This window comes from Cygnus olor, chromosome 1 (assembly GCF_009769625.2).
Source record: "Cygnus olor isolate bCygOlo1 chromosome 1, bCygOlo1.pri.v2, whole genome shotgun sequence".
NCBI lineage: Eukaryota > Metazoa > Chordata > Aves > Anseriformes > Anatidae > Cygnus > Cygnus olor.
The window spans coordinates 110,383,430-110,406,310 of record NC_049169.1 but is presented as its reverse complement, the minus strand read 5'-3'; the positions used below and the strand labels follow the sequence as shown (position 1 = coordinate 110,406,310).

The following is a 22,881-nucleotide window of genomic DNA, read 5'->3' as shown; positions in this document are numbered from 1 at the left end:
CACAAAACCCAATCTCGTTGACTTCCCTTTTCTCCTCTGGGCTGTTCACATTTTCTGCAGTGGGGAGGGCGCTTGCTCTGTGGTAATAGCCTGTGCAGCTGCTTTGCCAGGTTATTCAGGTGTCCCAACCTGAAAGGGATCTTTGCTCCTACCATGCTTTTACTACTGTCTGTCTCACGGTAGTTCCTACAAGCTGCAGTCCCTGTATCTGCTGTGTTGCAGAGAGCAGAAAATGAGTCCTTGCTGCTGAGAGCACACAAGTGCAACTTTTCTAATTACACTAATGGGAGCATCTGAGTCATTAAGGCACTGCTTTGGGGTCTTCTGCACGATACCCAACATTTCTCTTGCTGTTGCTTTAACTTGCCTTCATTTTCTGTCTTCCTAATACCATCTTTTAGAGTGGGCATTTGACACTATTATAAAATCCATCCATTCACTGGAAATTTTACTTAGCAATGATGCTACCCTAGAAGAGAAATAAATTATTATTGCAAATCCTTTCATATCTGTGAATAAAAAGCACCCTACTTAGGTCAGTCTACAAATCTAATTCGCAAGTCACAGTAAAGTGCTATATACCTGTTAACTAATTATCATTGTTAACGAGTGTTAGAGGGGAGGACAACCAGTGAAGCCTGTTCATGTGACCAGTGCTAAATGAGAGGCCAGAGATCAGTGGCAAATCAGAGGCCAGCCTGGGACAGATCCAGCATCAGTGCTGATTCCTTAGCCAGAAAAGGACATTATTACTGCATGTGTGCCACTTATGAGCTCCCTTCCAGCTATCTGTAGTTTTACATCTTAATTGAGTCATTATTAATACAGAAAGTACAAAAATGGCATGTTGGTTAAGCTTTTCTGGGTGGTTGCAATACTTTCTTTAGAAGGAAGAGCTTCAGCAAGCTTCTCTCACGGCACTCTTGGTGTCAGGTCCATGCCAAATCCAGGACACCCTTCCACCACTGGTCACCGTGAAGCTGCATCTTAGTTATGGCAGGTAACATTGCTGGTCAAATCCCATTTTTTACATGCAGTTGCCCTTGTTTTTCAAGTGTTCTGGTTCTGTTTTGTTTTCAAATGCAGTCCTGTAGCATGATTTTTGAAATCATTATTATTCACAGGCATGTGTGTGTGTCCTGCCAGCTCAGTTTATCTTGCATTATTTGGGAATCAATATTTTCAAAAAATGTTTTAATCAAAAATGTGTTCAGGAGACAAACACTCCTCTATCTCAGGCTACTGCCCTTAGCTGTATGAGGCAAGTAATAACTGGGCTACCTTGGATTAACTAGCTGCATACCCAGGAGCAGTGTAGCTGCAGCAGCACAAGCTAAGCAATGCTTCTGAAACCCCCCTGCTACACACTTCATAATCTTTCTAGCTAATATATACTTCTAGTTAACTTAAAATTGTATTTTAGGGCATTATATCGCTTGGCATTGTCCTGGTCCTCTGTTGTCTTACTATTTCTACACAGGCAGATTGGAGATTACACATTCTGATAACAGAAGTGCAATGACTTGATGTCAGATTTTGTATCTCAGGTTAGAATTAAAACTCTAATGAATCAATAATTTAAATTGGTGTATTTGTATCCTCCCTTGTTACATTTATTAATATAATCTTGCTTTCATGATAATGTAACACCATGAACTATGAACTTCCTGTAGAGGACCAGCTAAATTTGGGTATCCAGAGGTTTACCTGGGTTCAAACCACACGTGAATCATTATTACCGAGCGGCTGCTCTGTGCCCCATATGAAGTAATTGGGTTATTTCAGTACAGTTTCAGCTAAAAAGAAACCTGCATCATAAAAATCCTGCCTGACACCTCCTTCCCACAGCAGGGACCATAGTCACAGAAATCTAGCTGCTTCAGGGAGCAGAACTGAGTCCAGTCAAATCAGCTGGGAAACACAGCATGCAGAAGTTTATGTTGATGCTACCATATATCATTTTCTGTGCATAAATAGGGAAGGAACATCACTCTTCATGATTGCTAGAGTGCTCATTTTTACAGGTAATAAAATAACTCTAAGAAATGGAAGAGAAGAGGATTAATAAAATAAGAAATAAAAAAGGCAATTTTGACATGTAAATTCAATGGAGTATTTCAATAAAATACTTGCCTTCTGGCTTGATTTTTAGTGGCTGGAAATGGATTGGTTGTTTGTGATTAACACTGATTATTATCTTCTGCAGCTTAGAAGGTTCAGGTTCTTCCCTTTCTTTATGTGAGGAATTTCCATACACAATCACACAACTGATTTTCAGAGGCTTTTGCTATGAAAGAATATTGGCAAGCCAAATCATATTATTTTCCCCTGTCTTTCAAGTAGCTATTCAGGCACTGCTGGATGTGTTCTAAAACACTATTAATAGTACGTGCTTACCTTACTCTGATCCAGACTGAATAACACTTAACCTTTGCCCATGTTTCTGTCACGACGATGAATTTTCCACTAGTTTCCTAGTTCACAGTTGTTCCTCCACTTCACACAATCCCAGAGAAGGCAAAATGTTTACGTCACAGTAACAGCGTGCGTGGATGTGGCGACAAGCATAGGTGATGCTGTGCTGGAACTGTAGAGCATCCCGGTACATGTGATCAGAGGTGTCTTATGTAAGCATTTTCAACAATTTTTGAGAGGGGCTGAAGCAAAAACATAGCCCTCTAGAAGTTTCCTTAAAGCACTACTGCAATGTGAGGGCTGGGAAGAAAATATTCCTCCTTTTCTGCCCAGGGTGGTCAGTCAGTTTGTATTTAAATGCCATCCTTACCACCTTACCTTGCAGAGCTTAAAAACATCTGACTCTGGAAAATTATTCTGGAACAGAAATCCTTTCCTACTAGCTATTTTGACAACTTCCTGCAGACCTGAATTCCCCAGGTGGAACAAAAGGCATTTAAAGAAGTTTTCTTCTTTTCTTTGTTTCTGGTTTACTTCAGTGAGCACTCACCAAGTGTCTTGTTCTCACATGGTAATGTAGAATAAAAATAATGCACATAAGCACTTTTCCATATAAATTCCATTGTCTGCTAGTAAATTTCCTTTTAACACTTCTAAAATGCGGACTAAAGAATTTCACTTTTAAAAAATCAGCTCCTCATTATCACCAGTCATTTTTCTTGTCCTAGAAGTTTTGCAATCTTTAATCTCTTTCCTGAGCAGAGGTGATAAAAACATCATTAACATACAAATATGTTATTTTTTGCTCCTGAAGAAAAATGTAGTTATAATCAAGATTTATAACCTGTAATGTATTGTTCCAGATTAATCCATGCTTTTCAGAAGACAGTGGAGTGTACTGAAAGCATCTAGTGTAAAGTACACTCACCTTTTAATCTTTCTCAACAGATTCTCTCCATGGGAATGATGACTGAATACTACCACTACTTTTTCACAACACTGGTAAGAAACACTGAAAATTTTGGGGGGAAATTTCTATGTTGCAGAAAAGCCAACTAAAGCCTTTCCCTCGGTGTTTTTATTGCAATTACTCAAGGAATCCTCTGGAAAATGAGTACTAACACTCCTCAGGCGTCACAAGTTTAAAGTTTTGAGGTGGTGCTGAGGTCAAAGCTTCTGCAGGCAGTGGGGTACAGCCCCCATCCAGCACAGCATGTGAGCTAGCCCTTCAGTCTCTCTCTACCTAGCTTAAAAAGCATCACCTAATTATTAGCTAGTTGAAGACCACCACAGTCTACTGCATTGACCCCGTCCCTCCAAGCTATTTTTGTTGAGTACAATGTAAAAAGAAGACAGTAATTCAGGGGTTAAGATGTGTACTTTGTCTTAGCACATGTCGGACAAATACAGGTTCATAGCTAAATTGTTGACTTTACTCATATATATAGAAAACAAAAAACATCAAAAAAAATCCATATTTATAATTTCACTTGGGAAATTTGATAAGAAAAGAAAAACATTAAATTGTCTTTTACGGTACAAATCTATGGATATTAATTTCAGACACATTATTCCTGTATTTTAACATATATACCACGTATAACTTAATCCATGCTTAAGATCTATTCGCATGGCAGACTAGAAAGACAGCCAAGAGCCAATATTGCTAGAACAATCCTAGTTTGGATTATGTCAGTTCATGTGCATCAGCTTAATCTTTATTTCCATTCCATATAAAATTTTATGTGGAAGTGAAAATTTATTCTGAATCCAAGAGTCAATTCATTAGTCAGAAAAGACTCTCAAACTGTTTGGAACTTGAAGTAGTAGTTTGAAAGAGCTCTCTTTTGAGCCCATTTTAACACCAAGGAAAATGTGAAAATTTAGTGTTTACTGTGGACCATACTGTTTTATACAATAGCAATGAATCTAAAATAAAACGGTGACCAAGAAAAACAATATACATGAGGTAGCATGGAGCATACATTAGAACAAGCAGTAAGCAATGTTGATGGTATCTCAGCATTGTGGTATTGTAAATGCTGACATTTTCATGGCTACTGTGGTATTAAACCATGACCACCACATTTGTCATTTTACTGGCTTGCCGGGCTCAACAAAAATTTGTTTTGAAAAACCAGCCTTCAGGCTTTGAAAAGCAGTTAGCATCTTCCCACTGCTTGATAAATCTAGCAGCAGTATGTGCCACACAATTATGCCATTTAGAATATTCATTATTTCCCAGCCCTGTAAACACCAAGCGCTGCAGCGCACGGAGTTACTGCGCGCTGGCCCGACATATCCATTAGGCATACTGGCAGCGAGTCACCTGAAGCAGGCAAGGCAGGAGAAAAATGGGGTTCATAAGCAGAAAAAGTCTATTGCTCTCAACATCTCTTGGAATTTTCCTTCCCCGAGTTGAGAAATAAGCCCGACGTTAGCCAACTAATTCCTCGTGTTGGTTTGACAGAGCTGTAGTGCTGCTGGAGGACTTTTATAAATTAAAATTAGATAGCGTTGTGCAGGTTGGTTGCAAAATAATGTTGTTGTGGGGGACTGATTTTTACATTCCAACAAAGCAGATACGTGGTTTGTCATAAATTTCACACAGCTTTGGTTTATTCAGATTTATAACTGAAGCGGTCTTGACTAGGTTTTGAGGGCAAGCAGAGAGTCCACATGGGAAAAAAAAAACAGCACTTAAGCTTTGGATTGAAAAATCAAATACAGTTTTGGCCTAATTGTACCTTCCAAACATCTTGCTTTAAAAATGCTACATCTGGTTTTGTTTGTTTTCTTAATGATGATTTAGGATCTATTTGCATTAGACCTGGAACCCTACAGATACAGTGGAGTAAATATGACAGGGTTTCGCCTGCTCAACATTGAGAATCCGCAGGTTTCATCAGTCATTGAGAAATGGTCAATGGAGCGTCTGCAGGCACCACCAAAACCAGAGACTGGACTGCTTGATGGCATGATGACAGTAAGTGAATGACTGCTATGATGCAGTGGTGTCTACAGCACACTTTACAACTCTGTACTAGCGGAGGTGAACCAATCCCACCAGCATTTCCATTCATAATGCAAATGTTGAAAAACAGAATCCCCAAAACAGATCTCTTTTCATGTGCTTCTACACAGGAGTGCATTTGCCCCATTAACCAGAGTTGTACTTCCCCATGTGGCAAGCCACTGCTGGGAAGCTCTGGAGATGAATAACAGTTCTCCATCACAGGGCTGTCCAGCTTACACCATTCATCTTTTTGTTGTTGAATATATATACTGCCGCCTCATTTCTCCATTAATGTTCTGGATGGAGTGTAGAACATAACAGGAAATAAAAACTTTCAGAGCAGGTATAGGATTTATGACCTGCAGGGAAAGATATTGTACGTGTGGACAGTTAATAGCATTTCTAAATTGGAAAAGTGCCCTTTCCCTTCATTTCCATCATCTACAGCAACTCTGTCTTTTAAGATATAATTTAAATGAAAGGTATCGTCAAGCCAGGAAATCAGGATTTCCTCCCTACCACTCCCCTATGAACCAAAGGAGAGAATAGGAACAATTACACAGACTGTGTGACTCCATCCTGGTTTGTGGGGTAAGGGGTTGCCATCTTTTTGCAGTGTAAGATAATGTGTCTTATATACTGGATAGTATTAGAGGTGATATGAAGTAGACTTTATTGCAGATGATTGCAGGGGAAATTCTGAAGCGTCCTGACATCCTGAAGAGAAATACATTATGTGTGCGATCTAGCATTTCAAAAAAAAAAAAAAAAGAGCTTTTTCAGTAGTGTTATTTTGCTCACTGGTATCTAAAGCAGGGGAGGAAAGTTTCTCTGGGAACTTCTGATGTAAATAGACAGACATGAAAGAGTAGCTATTCACATCTAGCTATTCACCTGCATTCACCTAGCTATAAAACTAGGATTTTAGGAAAAACGAAGTCCTTGCTAGTCTTAACCCCTCCTTTGCATCTCTATAATACCTTAGTGTCCTTGATGCTCTGAAACAGCATGAATACCAAGGAAAGCATCTTCGTAGTTGGATGTGATCGTTTAAATATTCATAGCAAGTTCTGCTTATTCAGTTTGATGGAGAGCTGCAGTACTGCTATATTTCATTAGACAATAAGGCTATGACAAGCTGCACATTATAAGGAGATCAGGATTACATGTCCTAGTGTAATTTCAGATTTTCTTCGTTCAGGTTCATGCTATATTTTTCACCCTGATCTCAGTTTGTGGGAGGTCAGCAGAGCATGACCCAGGCAGTCTTGAGTTCGTGTCCCTCTTTATGCACAAATTACACACAGAGGCATAGTTGTTCTAAGAAGACCTTTGAATTTCTTTGCAATAAGTTAAACAGAATATGAAATTCAGGAAGACAAATTCCTAGCTCTTAGTGCCTTTCTTCTTAAGTACAACCACAGGTGTCAACATATAGGCACTTTGCTTCAGAAAATGGGGTGACCTTTTGTTCCTCAATGCTACCCCAAGCCCTAAAACATAAAAAGAATGAGAGCAGAAACAAATGAGTGCTGGAGGTAACATAACCTAACCTCCCAGTTGCTGCTTGGCAGGATGGATAACTAACAAGTCGTATGAAATTCCAACTGCCAACTCCGGCAGTGCTGACCAACATACCAACCATACAGGATGCACCATGTCATCAAATAACAGCAACGGTGATCCCAGATGGTAATGCAAAGTGAGGTATGCACTGAAACGTTTTCAACAAGCATCTCCAGAGCCACTAGGCCTTGGACACAGACCAACATGGACTTCCGCACCCATGTGATATTCAATCCTGAATGAACAACTCTCCCATCTACCAAAAAAAAATGATCTCAAGTCCACTGACATTAATAGAAATCTTCCCACTGACTTGGAGGGATTTTGGATCAGGCCTTTAATCACTATGTCTGTTTGCATCAAGAATCTGTTTTAAGATTCTTGACACTGAGAACAACTGTTGCTATCTCTTCCTGCTTGCCTCGCCATTTATAAGATTTTCAATTAGCTTGGGTTGTGGGAGCATTGTTCCGGGCAGATCCTGACTGGTGTTTCAAGAGCGATTCCTCATCTTCAGTACATTAAGATTAGTTGATAAATTCAGATCACATTTGATTGCCAGCAAAATCTTCCAATGCTGATAAGACTGATGCTGTCGTAATGTACTTAGGTAAATGAAACAGACAAAGAATCAAATCTATTAATTTCCCAAGGGAATTGCAGGGGAAAGGAATAAAAAATGGATTAGCTTTGCAGTTCATATAAATGAGTCCAGTTTTTCTCATCTCCAGTTACTGCCTTTTTTTTAAGATCCTTCCTTAATTATTCAGTAGCTTTTCAAGAAATGTAAGCACTTCATTTTTACAGTCCCTGTGCATTAAGTTAAACACAGACATTTCCACCTCACACACCAGAGCACTGAAATGCAATGCAGGTGAAGGTGAGATTTTTCTAAAACTTCCCAGTGACAAAGGCTGATAAGGTGAGTGATATTAGTCTGAGGCTTACTGGGCATGATTTTAAACCACTAAAACCATTCTAAAAAAAAACACAAAAAACAAACAAAACAAACAAACAAAAAAAAACCATAACAAGCATCTGGTGATTGTAGTAATATTTTGGTATCTTAGGGGTGTATTCATCTGCCCTGTCTTAGACAACTGTAAGTTAGATGTAGAAGTTCAACTTTATTACCAAGGCACCTCAAAATGAAAAGTCACCTCCCTCTAAGGTGTCATGGCAGGTGTGGCAGAGGAATTGCTATAGCCAAAGCTCAGTAGGGCCATTTCACCCATTTGACCCAAAAGCTGGGATCCCTGAGGGCAGTAGACACTTAGAAATGATAGATACCTTTGGAATACTTACCTGGTGCTTGGTGGGACTGATTTCCCTGGAAAGGCAGGACCTGGGCTATGTATCACATTAGGCTTGTTAAAAATGCTCACCATGACACACAGCTATCTGCAGGCTCCTTCTTGTGTTTTCCTCCCTGTGTGCATCTGGAAATACTGTTAAATTAATATGAGCTGGAAAAAACAAAAAACAACCAAAAAACCAAAACGAAACAAACAAAAAATCACCAAGTTTTGTTATAGCTCAGATCTCCATGGAGCACCCAGGAATGAAACAAGGAAACAGAGGCCTCTTCCATACTATCAGCCCAGGAGAACGGTTATCAGTAGAGAAAAGCAGGGACTGGACACAAAGACGTACTTTAAAGAAAGCCTTTCTGTTTCTTTCTTTTTCTTTCTTTCTTTCTTTCTTTCTTTCTTTCTTTCTTTCTTTCTTTCTTTCTTTCTTTCTTTCTTTCTTTCTTTCTTTCTTTCTTTTTTTTTTTTTTTTTTTTCCACACAGACTGAAGCAGCTCTGATGTACGATGCTGTTTACATGGTAGCAGTGGCCTCCCAGCGTGCCTCCCAAATGACTGTCAGCTCCCTACAGTGTCACAGACACAAGCCGTGGCGTTTTGGACCCAGATTTATGAATCTGATAAAAGAGGTAAGTGTAGACCATCTGCTTATGGCCATCATAATCCTTCCTCTGTTCTTTAACCACACTGGCTTGTGTTACTGCTCCTGTGCCTTTGTCATATGATATCCTCTGATTTCTGGCACCCAGACACTCAATTTTTCTTGACCTTCCTAGCAGAGAAATGTTGACTTACAGAAACAAGGTTGTGACCTGCATTTTAGTGGCAACTCTGGTCTTTCAAAAAAACAAGCTACTAAACCCTAAAATGATAAAATCTCAGACTAATATGATGTAAGAGTTCACATAGATTTTGCTTGGTTAATGTTTATTATGGATGTCTTACTTCTAAAACTAACAACAAGCATTATAGAAATTGAAAGAAAAGTGAGTTGGTTCACCACTTAAGCCTGGCTGTTCTGCAGACTGCTTGATCAGTACACCCAATAACACAATATCCAGTCTTTATTATGAGTCTTAAATGGAAACTTTTCCTTTAGAGCACAGTGTAGAAATGAAAATGAGAAATTATCTGAAGTTTCCTAGACCTGTTTAATCTTTCCCCTCTTCTTTTGTCCATGACAATGGGATTCCTGTCAAAGCCAAATTCATTAGCATGTGGGTAGGTAGAACAGGACCTGTAGGTTGCGGCACAAGGTAAGTGGTGGCAGCATGTCAGGACATATGACTTAACCTAGGAATATTATTGAACAATCTGAAAGGCAGGACATGTGGCAATTACAGAACATGTAGAAGAACTGTTGTCACTTTCTCCAAAACCAAGAAAAAAATTTATAATTGCCATAGGCAGGCTACAATGTGGGCATTCACCTACACAGAAAGCAGTGAAACCTACTGACACAGTACTCTCCACACACAGTTTTATGGATTTTAAGTTTTACTTGTAAGCTTCTCTTCTTGAAAGTACAAAGAAAAAAAAAACAAGTGTCACCCCAGTGCTCAGACACCTGACAAGAATTAAGGAAAGTTTGAAATACTTCCCAGCCTGTGACACATATCGAGGGAACAGTCACAGGAGACAGGGAGACAGCACTGGTAAAGCTCATTCCCTCACACTGATCTCAGCCATGCCGTATCCAGCTCACCCTCTGGGGAGGAGGAGGGATGACTGTAAGCAGGAGCAGAAGATGAGAAAAAGATCTCAGAGGATGAACTTCTCTCTCCCTTCCTCCCTCCCTTATGATTTGATCTAAGCAGCTGCTCTTGTACTTCTTAATCTCAAGCTAAATGAGGTAGCAGTGCTATTCATACAATTTCTGGTACATTGAAAAAACAAACAACAACAAAAAAAACAATCATATTGAAAATCAGCAAAAGATTTTGTAAACAGTGAATACACCTGTATATTTCTACAGTGGTGTCCTACCTGTTTTGGGTGAGGTTGAAAATATAGTATAAGGGTCCTGAATCCTAAACCAGAAGTGCTTTGACCAAAAACACTGGATGAATCTCAGCAGATCCAATTCAAAGCTTAATGTTAAATGGTTATATAGTTCACATTTATCATGTACAGCTGGCTTCTCTTGCATGGAGTGAGATATGTAAGCTAATTAGTGATTGTTGTGCAGATAGTGTCTTTCATGGTCAGTAAAACACTGATTTAAACACTCCAAGGGTCTTATCTTCGTGTTTCTGTTCTAGTCCAAAAGATGGTTATTAAAATTACATGATAAGGTTTAATAACATAATATTACATTTCCCTTAAAGGCTATAACAGGTGTTGGAAACTAAATAGCAAATGCAATGTTGTTCATGTTAGGATACGGTTTGCTCAACAAGGAGGGATGAACTGTATAAATTAGGAATCAAGTGAATAGGCATGGAGAAAAACATCAAGCAGGCGGAAGAATGGTTTGGGCCCACATAAATACAATTTAATTATATTATTTTGTTATGTGGCACTGACAGTAGTTGAAGCCATTTCACAGACTGGCCTAAAGACAAATGTTCCATGCCGCAGTCCCAGTAAATAACATTCAGACAACGAAGTTCCATGCAAGGAGTAGTTCAGGTGTTAGAGCTTAGCAAGAACTTCAGTGGCTCCCTGGTGTGATTTGTTTTTGTTTTGTTTTATTTTGTTTTGTTTGTTTCATTATGACTTGGTGGTGATAAGCACTGCAGTCATCTCATTTGCTTTATGATCCCATGCTATAAAATGCTAGGCTGATGGTAACAGAGAGGACCTCAGAACCCTTCAGGACACAAGCAGAAAATAAGCTGGAAAGCATCTGTCTTGTATAAGAGCTGGTAAGATGCTTCTCTCTTCACTGCCCAGAGGACAAATTAAATTTTTTAAGGTTGTCACTGTCCTGTTGGGTAATCAAAGCACATGTCATACCTGGTCTTCAGGTACACAAGTTATCTTCTTCCAGAAAGCAGTAGGAAAGTGGATATCCTAGGGCAAAATATCTTCTTCTGATTGGTGTTGGTCAGAGTGCATGCCCATTGGAGTCCATTTCTGAATTTTCAGAGTACATAAAATCAAAAGACAGCTAATTTAACATGATAATAGTCCTCTTGGCCTTAGGACTTCAGGCAAGTATACCAGGCAAGAGCAGTACCAGAACCACTGCCTATTTTCCCTAATGACCAAGAGTTCCAGTGCTACTAGTAGGACTATAGGAGAAAAGCACTAGAAAAAAATGTCTGAAACTACAGGATAATCAATTACAGTGACAGAAAGACTATTCTTCTACTCTTTAAAGATCTTATGAGCTAATGCTGATTGTAGGAACAATTTGGAAAATTGCATGGAAAAGTAAGCCTGCTCAAAGTCACCCAGCCCTGAAGATGGCTTTGAGGTCAGAAAGGTTATCAGCTAGTTCCCATGAAGGAGGCTGTTACACATAAAATACCGTCTGGGATCAAGACTGTTCTACAATAGCTCATGAAGGTCTTTTTAATGAAAAGTAAATCCTTGTCAGAAGCTTGTCTCCCTCAGTGACCTAATGTCATTGATATATATATGATATTTTAATATTTTAGCCCTTGTGGAAGTGTTTGCAGGGAGTACCATCTTTTGCAAGCCCAGAAAGAAAAATGAGGTTATTCTCTCTTCATGGAGGGAAGAAAAAGAGAAAGCATGATTCCACCTTTCCTAAGCGACCATGTGTGTAAACATGAAACAAGTGTTCATAATTAAATGATCAGTTCCCCTTTAAATCATGAGATAAGCTCCAGAATAACAACTGCCTATTGATTTTTATTCAATTATCATGTAAACCAATGTGCATTCCCTTCACTCAAATGCAGTAACAATTACAAGAACAACTGTATTGAGAAGAATTTCAGAACATACAGATGCAGACTTTATCTTGAATGACTTTATTAAATGCCTTCAAACAGAATCACACACACAAATCTCAAAGATTAAAAGAAATCTGAAGCATTTACATCTACATTTGAGCTTATGTTATGCTGTTGACAAGACATGTTTCAAGCACGTCTGGTCAGTAGATACCAGGAGTGAGAGAAATCCATCTATATTATAAATAAAACAGTTAAAAACAGACTTCTTTTGGTGGTATTACATTATTAAAAACACCACCGTCACCAATAACACATTGTAAAAAGACGATTCTTGCCAATCTTCTCAGCTCAATGAATTCATTATGTAGGCTAGCATAATGATCACAGAAAGAAACAAGATAGTTAGACTTGGTCATAGAAGGACTACCATAACTGTATGATTTTCAAGCCTATGGATAAACTTATTTATAATAATTTTCCTGAACAAAGATGTCCCAACTAGATTGGAAAACCAATATAACTCAAATGGTTTTAAGCTCAATAAACTTTGTCATTGCAATTTATAAGTTTTTCTTCTAGATGATTCTTGTTTCTTCAGGTAATATGTGGTATGTCTCACAGACAGTCTCTGATCTGCAGCAAAGACAAAGATTAATAACATTAAGTCCCTGAAGAAGCTTGCATCGCTTTTCCTTCTTAAAAACCTATAATGAGGGCTTAATTTAAGTTATTTTTACAGAGAAAAGATACTGTAAATGTTGAACACATTGTATAGTTTTTAAAGTATCTAGCATTATGAGACTCTGGTCTGTGGATGACACTGCTTCAACAGTAAAATTAATAAATAATAGTAATGTATCCAGTCCTTCCCTGTACAAGAGGACAGTAACTGGCTCAGCATCAAGAAATGAAGCTATCCAACAAGACCATCTTTACCTACTTAGGTTGTAATTTTGCCTGTTTTTTGAAACCATGACAATAATTCAGAGTGTGGTACTCTGCATTCTGGTTACATTGGCTGTAAATATTTTAATTTTCTTCTTCTTCCTTACAAAAAGAAGAAAAAAGTACTTATGTATAGAAAAATATCACTCCTGTAATCCAAACTCAAGGCATTTAAGCAAATGATAGCCTTGGTCTGCAGAGAGAGAGGCCTTTCCATCAGCATAGTTAGGAAGCTAGTAACAAGCAGGCATTATACTTCCCAGCCACCACAAAATGAGCTGTGGAGCAGCTGAGTCCTGCACCACAAGTAAAAGAGGATTCTTGAGCTAAACCAATTCTTCATGTAAAGTTATGTCCGTGGAAATCAAAAAGATAGGAGGACTTGGTCATACGAGGACTACCACGTCAAAGTATCTTGCAAGCCTCTGGCTAAAGTTGTTTGTAATAATTCTTCTGAGTGAAGATGTTTCAGAACGTTAGCCACTAGCCCATACTTCCCTACAAAATCAGCTGCATATCTACCTCACCTATGCTGAGATTGTACAAAAAAAAAAATAGTAACTTCCTTCTGTTCCAAGCTATCTGTTATATACATGCTTATTCTACACAAGACTGATCTACGACCAAAAAAAGCAGCAGTAAGCCTATTTTCTCACATATTTAGTGCAGTTTTGCAGGTCTGAGATATTGTGTTTTTTAGTCAGCACATGGATATTTGAAAGTTTATCTCCTTGGGATCTCCGAACTCTACAATGTTTACCTAGCACTATAGATAGGTGGCAACTGTGCACTATGAGGCAACTATGCACTCATTCTGATCCGCCAGTGCAGATGACATCCTGTTGGTTTGTTTTTCTCTTGGTAAGGGGGAAGGAAACATCCTTGGGACTACTAGATTTTCTTGGAAGTTTCTATGGCTGGAACTGAAGCCAAAACTAAGTGAATTGAAGATGGCACCACCACATGCAGATTGATTTTGCCCAAGTCTGATGAGCCGACCAGCATTTTGAGAGGACTGGAACAGTCAGAGTCTTGATTAATTGGTATCAAATCACAGGATGTAATTTTCAGGGAATTCTTGATAATAACTAACTAAATCTAAAACAAATGTTGAACATCATTGGAAGAAGAAATTGAAGATTTTTCATTACAGAAATAGTATGACTTTAAGACAGAAAGGAAAGCAATCCCTTTGGGGAAATATTCATCATTATTTTTGGCTAAAATTTGAAGCATCTCCAAACAAAGAAACACAAAACATTTTACAAGAGAAGAAAATACTGATTTTTTTTTTATTAACATTTATTGCTATGAAATTCAACATGTGGGAGCATTTTCATGTTGCTAAAAATCTATAGTCAGGCACCACAAGACTGTGGGTGTTAGGAGACCCAAGAACCCAACATCTCCCCTACTGCCTGAAGAAGGGTCTGTGTGTCAGTCACCTGACCTTTCTGATGCACAGAAATCTCTATTCACATGACTTAGGAAAGACAACAATATTTCAACTCCAAAACATAAAATAGTATCTGTTCTGTTGCATTTTTTTCATTGTGTTTCATCTCTAACATATGGGTGGCAGTTATCTCTGGGCTCTGATGCTCCAATATTTAGTTAATCCAAAGAAAAGCAGTTATTTAGTTTAGCAGGACACCAGACAATTTGGTGTTAGGATTTGATCCACTCTCATTAAAATAAATATTTTTCTTTTGTTTACTTTTTAAAAACTTACATCTTGCCCATAAATTAAGTTATGCATTTCTGATATAAGCCTACTGCTGTCTGTTACTTTGAACTGGAAACTCTTAATTGAAAGAGCAAACAAAACAACTGCTAGACTTTCATCCCATGATGATTTATGAGAAAATAAAGGTCAGCTTTCCATGAAGATAATGTATGGCTGAGATTAATGCCAACAGAGATTCATATTCTGAAATCAAATTTCAAGTTTAAAATTTATGCAGTGATCTGTGCACACATAAATAGCAAAATAATGGTCCTACAACCTGCATAGTAAGAATAAATGCATATTGAATAGATAAAAATTATTGGCAAGGCTCTGATACTACAATGTTTAGAATGAAAACAAGAAATCTGACAAAAAGATTATGTATATTCTCTTCCATTCAATTTTTACTTTGTCAAATATTATGTAGAAAGTAGATTTGTTTAAAAACAGTGAGAAAGAATTCCTACAAAGTGTTTTTATCTGAATATATGGAGTGTATTTTTATATTTGCTACACAAAATCTTTTTTTTCAGAACATATTTTATATGTTCTAGCTTACTAAAAATACACTTCATTTATTCCACACTGATATTTGCATTTAAGTGTTAGTGCATGGCCTAAACTTGATTATAATTATTTGTATTGGAAAAGCTCCCAAGAACCCTAGCCATGCCACCATTGAGCAATTCACTATGCACAGTCTTTACTCCAATGACTTTACAAGAAAACTGTTAAATGCAGATGGTTTAGATTTTGGAGCAGTGTACACTCATTAAAATGATCTGTTCCTCAACCACGCATACTCCTACTCACTCATTCACATATTTGCCAGCACTCGTGTGCTGTTATCCCAGGTGGAAATGACACAGAGCTTTGCACCACGTGAAGTCCCCATGGGTTCCTTGTCATCTCTGTAGTCCAGTGGATTAATGTCACTGTAATAGTACAACAGTGCAGTCAGGGAGGATGTTTCCCACACAAGATGTTGGGTGGGAACACTGAAGCTCTGGCTTTGTTTCCTGACTCTGCTGTGGCCTCTGCAACCATGAACAAATCTTTTCTGGCCAGTTCCAAAACTGTGCCTCCATTACCTGAGAGGGCAAAGCAGGTCACTGCTTTGTAGGCTGACATGATCAGGCTGTTCACTATCTGCACTTGTAGCTATCACCTCATTCCAAAACAAAAGTGACAGGGCCTGAAATCTAGGTGAAGAAGCCCTCTAGCTGGAAATGCTGAGATTCTACTCTGTACAAGATGGATGACAGCTCTTGTCTAGTTAATGTATTTAGTCTGTTAGCTATGTGGAACATGATGTCTCTATACTGTCTTGCTTATACAAACATTATCTATTACAATGCAGTCCCATTCCCCATTAAAAGAATAGTGTAAAGCTGTTTTCCAAGTTCATAACCCACCCAGCTATTTCAGTAGCAGTCATATTTGTGTAGCATAAAATACACTAGGAAGAATACATGACAAGGTTTAACCTTTCCTTCTGATCCTTCAACACCACTCCCTCACCTCTGTTATTGTAAAGCAATCTGGTAAGTGTAAGCTTTAAAGGAACTCAAAGGCGTTTCAAACATATGCTCTGAAATGAATCCACCTGAACTGTCATCTTCAAGTATTCAGGGTTTATTTATCAAATCTGTAACACCAAAAGCCTTTAGTGTGATTACCTGAAAGTCATTAAGCTCAACCACTGCTCTGGAAACAAGCACTCTTGAGCAGTTCACAGAAAAGCCTTTCTTCCCTAAGAAATTCTCCTTCTCTATTCACCCACTATTTCTCTTTCCTGTTTCAAGACAGGGGTGTGCTCAATCTTATAATAGCTGCCTAAACTCCTTCCTAAGAACAAGCCTCCCTACACCTCCTCTTTTTCATCAGTGCTGTTTATTAGAAGCCCAGGATAGTATCAGTCCTGGAGTAATGAGACTATGAAACATCATGATTTTCAGTGGGGCAGATAAAACCCTGTAATGGTGAATGCTGAAACTCTTTTTATTACATCTGTTATGCTGGATTTGGAAATAGAAAAGTCATACACTAACTCACTATATTCCTTAATCCTTAAGAATCTCTTTTAAAAAGAGGATTAATTGTAAGAGCTGATAAGTTGATGTGTGGCTCAGAGCACATTTATTATGATTTCCACTGTAACTAGCAGCAGTAGCACAATCTCTTAAATCTATCAACTGTTTCTGCAATTCTAATAAAGCAGAAGCTTTCTCCTCCAAAAGGAAAGAAACAACAAGAGAATTAAAGGAATTTTTTCCTTGTCATTAGCATTTTGATTAGGACATTGTGGCTATGTTATTTACTGAGTTGGAAGATTTAGTTGTAGAAAAGCGAGCTGTAGTATTGTCAGTACATGGCCACAATTTAGATGTACTTAAACCTACTGTTTTACAAATTTTTCAGATATCTGATTTTGTAGTCCAGAAGCGTAAGTTTAGAGTAGGGAAAAAACATAAGAAAAGGAGCTCACTCACGACCTCGTCTCTTGCCATCAAGCAACACAATTCATATCCTATGTGTATGTGCATTAGTCATCAACAATGATTCTGTAATGATCAGAATCCGCTCTGTTAATAAGTCTAAGACCCATTGGAGGAGACACCATCATCCACCTCTGCATTTGGATGGCAGTTAGCACAATAGTCCTCGTCAGACATTTTGGATTAGCAGTTCATAGCTGAAGTAGTTGTTCACTTTCTTTATAAACAAGTAATACTGACCAAGCACAACAGGTCTATCACTCCAGTAATCTTGATATGTCTTTGAGATCCCTGTATGTACTCATCTGCCACCTGTTGTTAAAAGCTGAAGGATGCCGTACCTGAAACAGCATGGTGTCACTACGTACAGAGGCTGCTACACCCTCATTCACTATACTTTGATAATGTTTATCTGAGGTAAAATGTTCTAGTGAGATGGTGGCTAAAGGAAATTATAATATAATATAAAGTTCTGTGTCTTTTCAACACAGAACTGATTTGCTTTCAAGAGCCTCATTTTGGTAGACTAGCACAGAACTGAAAAGAATTTCCTAATTTTAGTCCAAACACCTTACACAGTTATTCTGGAGTATGTATAGGTCCAAAAAGACTAAGTTGCTAGCACGTCTCTGCCACTGTGCAAAGGTAAATGAGCAAACATAATTTGTGGAGTTGAAAACAAATATATTCTCTTCCTGAATTCCAGGCCAGATGATTGCCAGTAAGTTGTTATTGTTTTCTAAACAATTACATGATAGTGAATTCAGCTAATACCTTCTACTTCATAACTGCAGTTATTTAGAAATGTACATTAAATCAGTAACAGATATTAATTTTTGCCTAGAAACTTATAATAATAAATATACACCAAACAATGCCAACATTTATAAAAATACAAGTATTCCTGGACTATATATTCAGCAAAAAATGCAGTTCAATTATTTGCCTTTGTAGGTTACTTTTAAGATAGTTGGGAAAGCTACCAACAGAGGGTCAAGGTAATTCCATTGACAAAACTAAGTAGATAGGGTAATATCCGTATCTTTTACTGGACTTCACTCTGGCTTCTGAATGTACTTCTCTGATACTGAGGAGTCCAACTAATCAATTCCTGTTCCAAGCTCCCATTAAATGCATAGAAAAACTCTACTGATTGCATGCCTTTAAGATAAGGTTTCAAAAAGCTTGTTATACAGGAACAGCAAGAGGAGAGAGAGAGGGAGAATACAGAGGCTGTTTTGGATAATAAATACCTAAATACCTAAATATGGTCCATTGTCTACTGTGGGAATTTCTCAAGTCAATTACTTGAGAAATAATAAAATACTTGAGAAATAAAAAGTAGTCTTTTTATGTGCCTGGATGAATCAGTAAGTCTTTTGAATGAAAAAGGCTGTCATTTAGCACCACATTTGTATCCAAAGACAGTGTTCACATAAGATGTTATTTATCGTATATTTAATGTAATTTCATATTAAACAATAATTCAGGTTTCAGTGGCAGATGCAAAGTGTCAGAATATTTTGCACAAAGGCAACTTTGAGCCCGGAATTACACAGTTTTTTTGGAGCTGAAAAACAGAACAGATAATTTTCTGCAGTAATACTGTGCTAAAATAGCTTTTCACTCAGAAGTTTTATCAACTTCCTTACATAGTTCAACTTCCTCTACATAGTTCAAAATTTGTTATAATTGTTTCTCCTTATACAATTCATTGTACATGTATTATGTACACATATTTTGTAAGTGATATAGTCACAGTTTTATTTGCATTTGTGGGGTGCATATATGTGTCTCAGATACTTTCTTCTAACATTAGTTCCAGACATATCTTTGAAATGGGGGGGAATCTTATTTTCTGAACAGTTTGAGTATTTAAACTTGAAATTAAATCATATTAAAAGGTTAGAACTTGAGTCTGAAACTCAAAAGAGATTGCTTGATTAATTACAAAAGAACAGGTTCAGAAAAACTGTTTTATTTCACAGGTCATAGGAATAAATGGATTATTAATAGAAAGGAAAAAATGGATGCACATTATTAAACATTATTAAACATAATAGTTTAAAAAGTTAAAACAATATCATGCCTTTGCATTTTTGTATTATCAGGATGCTTTGAACACTTTAAAATGACCTTGAAAAAAATCAAAATTATCTAATCTGAAATATAATTAACCAGTAGCTATTATTTCAACACTGGACTTGGAAAGAGTAAATATGCCATAGGCAGATAAACAGTTAACTAAAATATTTGGATAAACATCTATTGAGTAGGAAAAAAACAAATAGATAATAAAAAGGCAATCAATTTGTCTGAGAAAGATTGATATTTATTGTGTGCAGTACTGCAATACAGTATCTGCTATAAAAAATTGGCGATGTCCCATTATGGCTGTATCATAAAGCTGGATATTTATTCAGTCCATGCATTATACACACTATGCATTATGATATAGGCTGATATAGTCATTAACTCAAGATGATGAAGGGTAAATTGATATAAAGACCATATGACGGTAGTGTGAATAGATAGCAAGCTTCTGGAGTGTTTGCTCTTAGAAGCTGAGTCAGCTTCATTTTACAGTTATTATAATTTTCCATCAGTATATTTATATAGAAACCAATACTGTGATTTGTACACTTAACCCAGATGTTGTTTCGTAGTTAACCTGCAATCTTAATCTTTTAAAGTAAATAAATAGAAATAGAAAGTTTCACAGTTTTAGTTAGGTTTCTTTGTGTAGTTTTGCCGTATCAGGTACCTGACAGCCTTCAGAGAGGACTGAAGATTTATCAGTAATCTCTTCTATCTACTGGCTTTTCAATGTTTAGAAAGAAAGTGTCTGAATAGCTGAAGGTCCTGTACAATTTGCTTCTCAATGGATAGTTGAAACTAGTATATTGGATTAAGTCCCCATTTTGTTTAATAAGCAGGAAGAAGTCATCAAATATTTACATCTCAGCAGTAGGAATTATAATTATCTGATAAAATACAGTATTGAAGACAGAGAGGTCTTATTTTGAATCTCAGCTAAACATTGTACTGGTCTACTCCTGCAAACCAAACTGCTGAATGAGCAACATCTCATCACCGTTCTCTTGTCAGAGGCAGCCTGCAACCTTTACAAAGCAGGATAAAGACAAGCAAAAGGATGTTACAGATGAAGCTACTGAAAATCACATTTTTTAATTAAGCTGGAGGGTATACTCAAAATTATACTAACAAAACAAAAATACATTCTCTCTGTAAGAGTATCAAATTGTGCCCTTAGTTCCTCCAATATTAAAGCAAGGACAGAGTGCAAAAAAGCAATTTCTTTTGATGAATTACATGATTAGGTTCCGATTCAATTTTTATTATATCCTGTAACATTTAACATGGAGTGACACTAGAAACATTAAAATTGCTATAAATCTTGCATATAAAAGTATGAATTCTCATTGCTGTGTTCAATAGTCATGTGGTTTCTGACTATTCAGAAAGTTCTGCTTCATTTCTGGTCATTAATTGCATCTGAGAACTGTGCAACTGCTGCTCATTCTGTTTGCCAGAACATGATGACTAATAGGCACTCGTAGTCTCAATTTACCTGACAGGCACCTAGAAGTAGCATACAAATATATTTTCCTAGCAATGATACATTTCAGTTCGTTTGCATACATCAGGCAAGTGTGCTATAGGAGGCAAACCATATTAACAGCTGGGAAGTTTTGTCATAGACTGCAGAAGGCCTAGAATCTACTGCAAGTTCTTAGCTCATCCTTCCCAGCAGCTCTTGGAGAAAACTTGATTTTCTGGTCAGGGAAGAAACATCACCTATCTATCTGGACATGTACATAGAGGCACCACAGCTGTCTCAAAGTCTGAAACTAAATTATGCTAAATGGACTCAAAGCCAAATGTCTTGCTTTTATTTAGAATAAATAAAATAAATGCACTTTTAAAAAGAATAGAATTTAAATGCTATTTGAGACCTGTACCTCACAAACAGGGTCTGAAGAACACCTTCAACATTGAAGATTAACTCTTCTGAGAAAAACTCTCTGACTCCTGTTTATAATTTAGGTCACATCTGTGTCATTATTTAATGACATAACTGGCACTTAAGGTAGACGAAGGCTATATGCACTTACCTACTACCTTGAAATTTAAGCATACATCTATGCAGCTTGTAACATCTTTTGATTCCATTTGTTTTATACGGGGATAGAACTATGTAAAAACAGAATCACAGAATCACAGAATCACAGAATCATCTAGGTTGGAAGAGATCTCCAAGATCACCGAGTCCAACCTCTGACCTAACACTAACAAGTCCTCCACTAAACCATATCACTAAGTTCAACATCTAAACGTCTCTTAAAGACCTCCAGGGATGGTGACTCAACCACTTCCCTGGGCAGCCCATTCCAATGCCTAACAACCCTTTCAGTAAAGAAGTTCTTCCTAATATCCAACCTAAACCTCCCCTGGCGCAACTTTAGCCCATTCCCCCTCGTCCTGTCACCAGGCACATGGGAGAATAGACCAATCCCCACCTCGCTACAGCCTCCTTTAAGGTACCTGTAGAGAGCGATAAGGTCGCCCCTGAGTCTCCTCTTCTCCAGGCTAAACAATCCCAGCTCCCTGAGCCGCTCCTCGTAAGACTTGTTCTCCAGACCCCTCACCAGCTTCGTTGTCCTTCTCTGGACTCTCTCGAGCACCTCAATGTCCTTCTTGTAGCAAGGGGCCCAAAACTGAACACAGTACTTGAGGTGCGGCCTCACCAGAGCCGAGTACAGGGGGACAATCACTTCCCTAGACCTGCTGGCCACGCTGCTTCTTATACAAGCCAGGATGCTGTTGGCCTTCTTGGCCACCTGACACCTTTTTCAAAAGTCACATTTCACCATATAGAACTGAGATTTAGGCTTCTGATACCATTTCCAAATATAATGTATTAGCTACTTTATTCCTTTATTCATGATCATATCACGTTAGCAGAGAAGCGGAGCATCTGATATGTAATCAATAAGTATGAGCATTTCACAGAAGCAAATTGCCCTCCGAGGAGGAATTGATCACTAAAGACCATATTTTTTAAAACGTTCCATCTTTGCGAATAGGAGATGAGGGCCATGTCAGAGTAATAAAGAGTGGAGAAGAGATATTGTATAACAAAATGCATTCCTATGTCTACCCTCCTGGTATCTTTATCATAACAGCATACAAAATCCACAAGTGTTTCACTGTTTATAGCTGAGATTTTCATGTTCCCGTGTCATTAGGGTGGAAAGTCTCATAGAAAGTTCATTCCCCTCATGGTTTTGTACTCTTACATTACTTAACCACATCTAGAAATCCTACCTATTTACACAAAATTCTAGATTTGTCTAGGTTCAAGACTTGTCTGAGACAAGTACATATAGTACTTCAGCCTCTGAGATTAAATCTTAGAAACTCAGAACTAGAATTTAGATTTAACAAGAAGAGGAGACGCTGTTCTGTAAATCTGATGATTTTTATTGCATCTTTCCTTATGTCACTTCTCT

General features: G+C 37.7%; 1 protein-coding gene across 3 annotated transcripts in view; it reads left to right on the top strand.

Annotated features, from left to right (window-relative positions):
* Positions 1-22,881, top strand: part of GRIK1 (glutamate ionotropic receptor kainate type subunit 1) — a 161,562-nt gene that overhangs the window by 98,329 nt on the left and 40,352 nt on the right. For all 3 annotated transcript variants that reach the window (XM_040576728.1, XM_040576708.1, XM_040576718.1), the window contains exons 5-7: positions 3,364-3,417; positions 5,228-5,401; positions 8,792-8,935. In XM_040576728.1, coding sequence (XP_040432662.1) covers positions 3,364-3,417; positions 5,228-5,401; positions 8,792-8,935 — 372 coding nt within the window. The remainder of the gene's footprint in view (positions 1-3,363; positions 3,418-5,227; positions 5,402-8,791; positions 8,936-22,881) is intronic.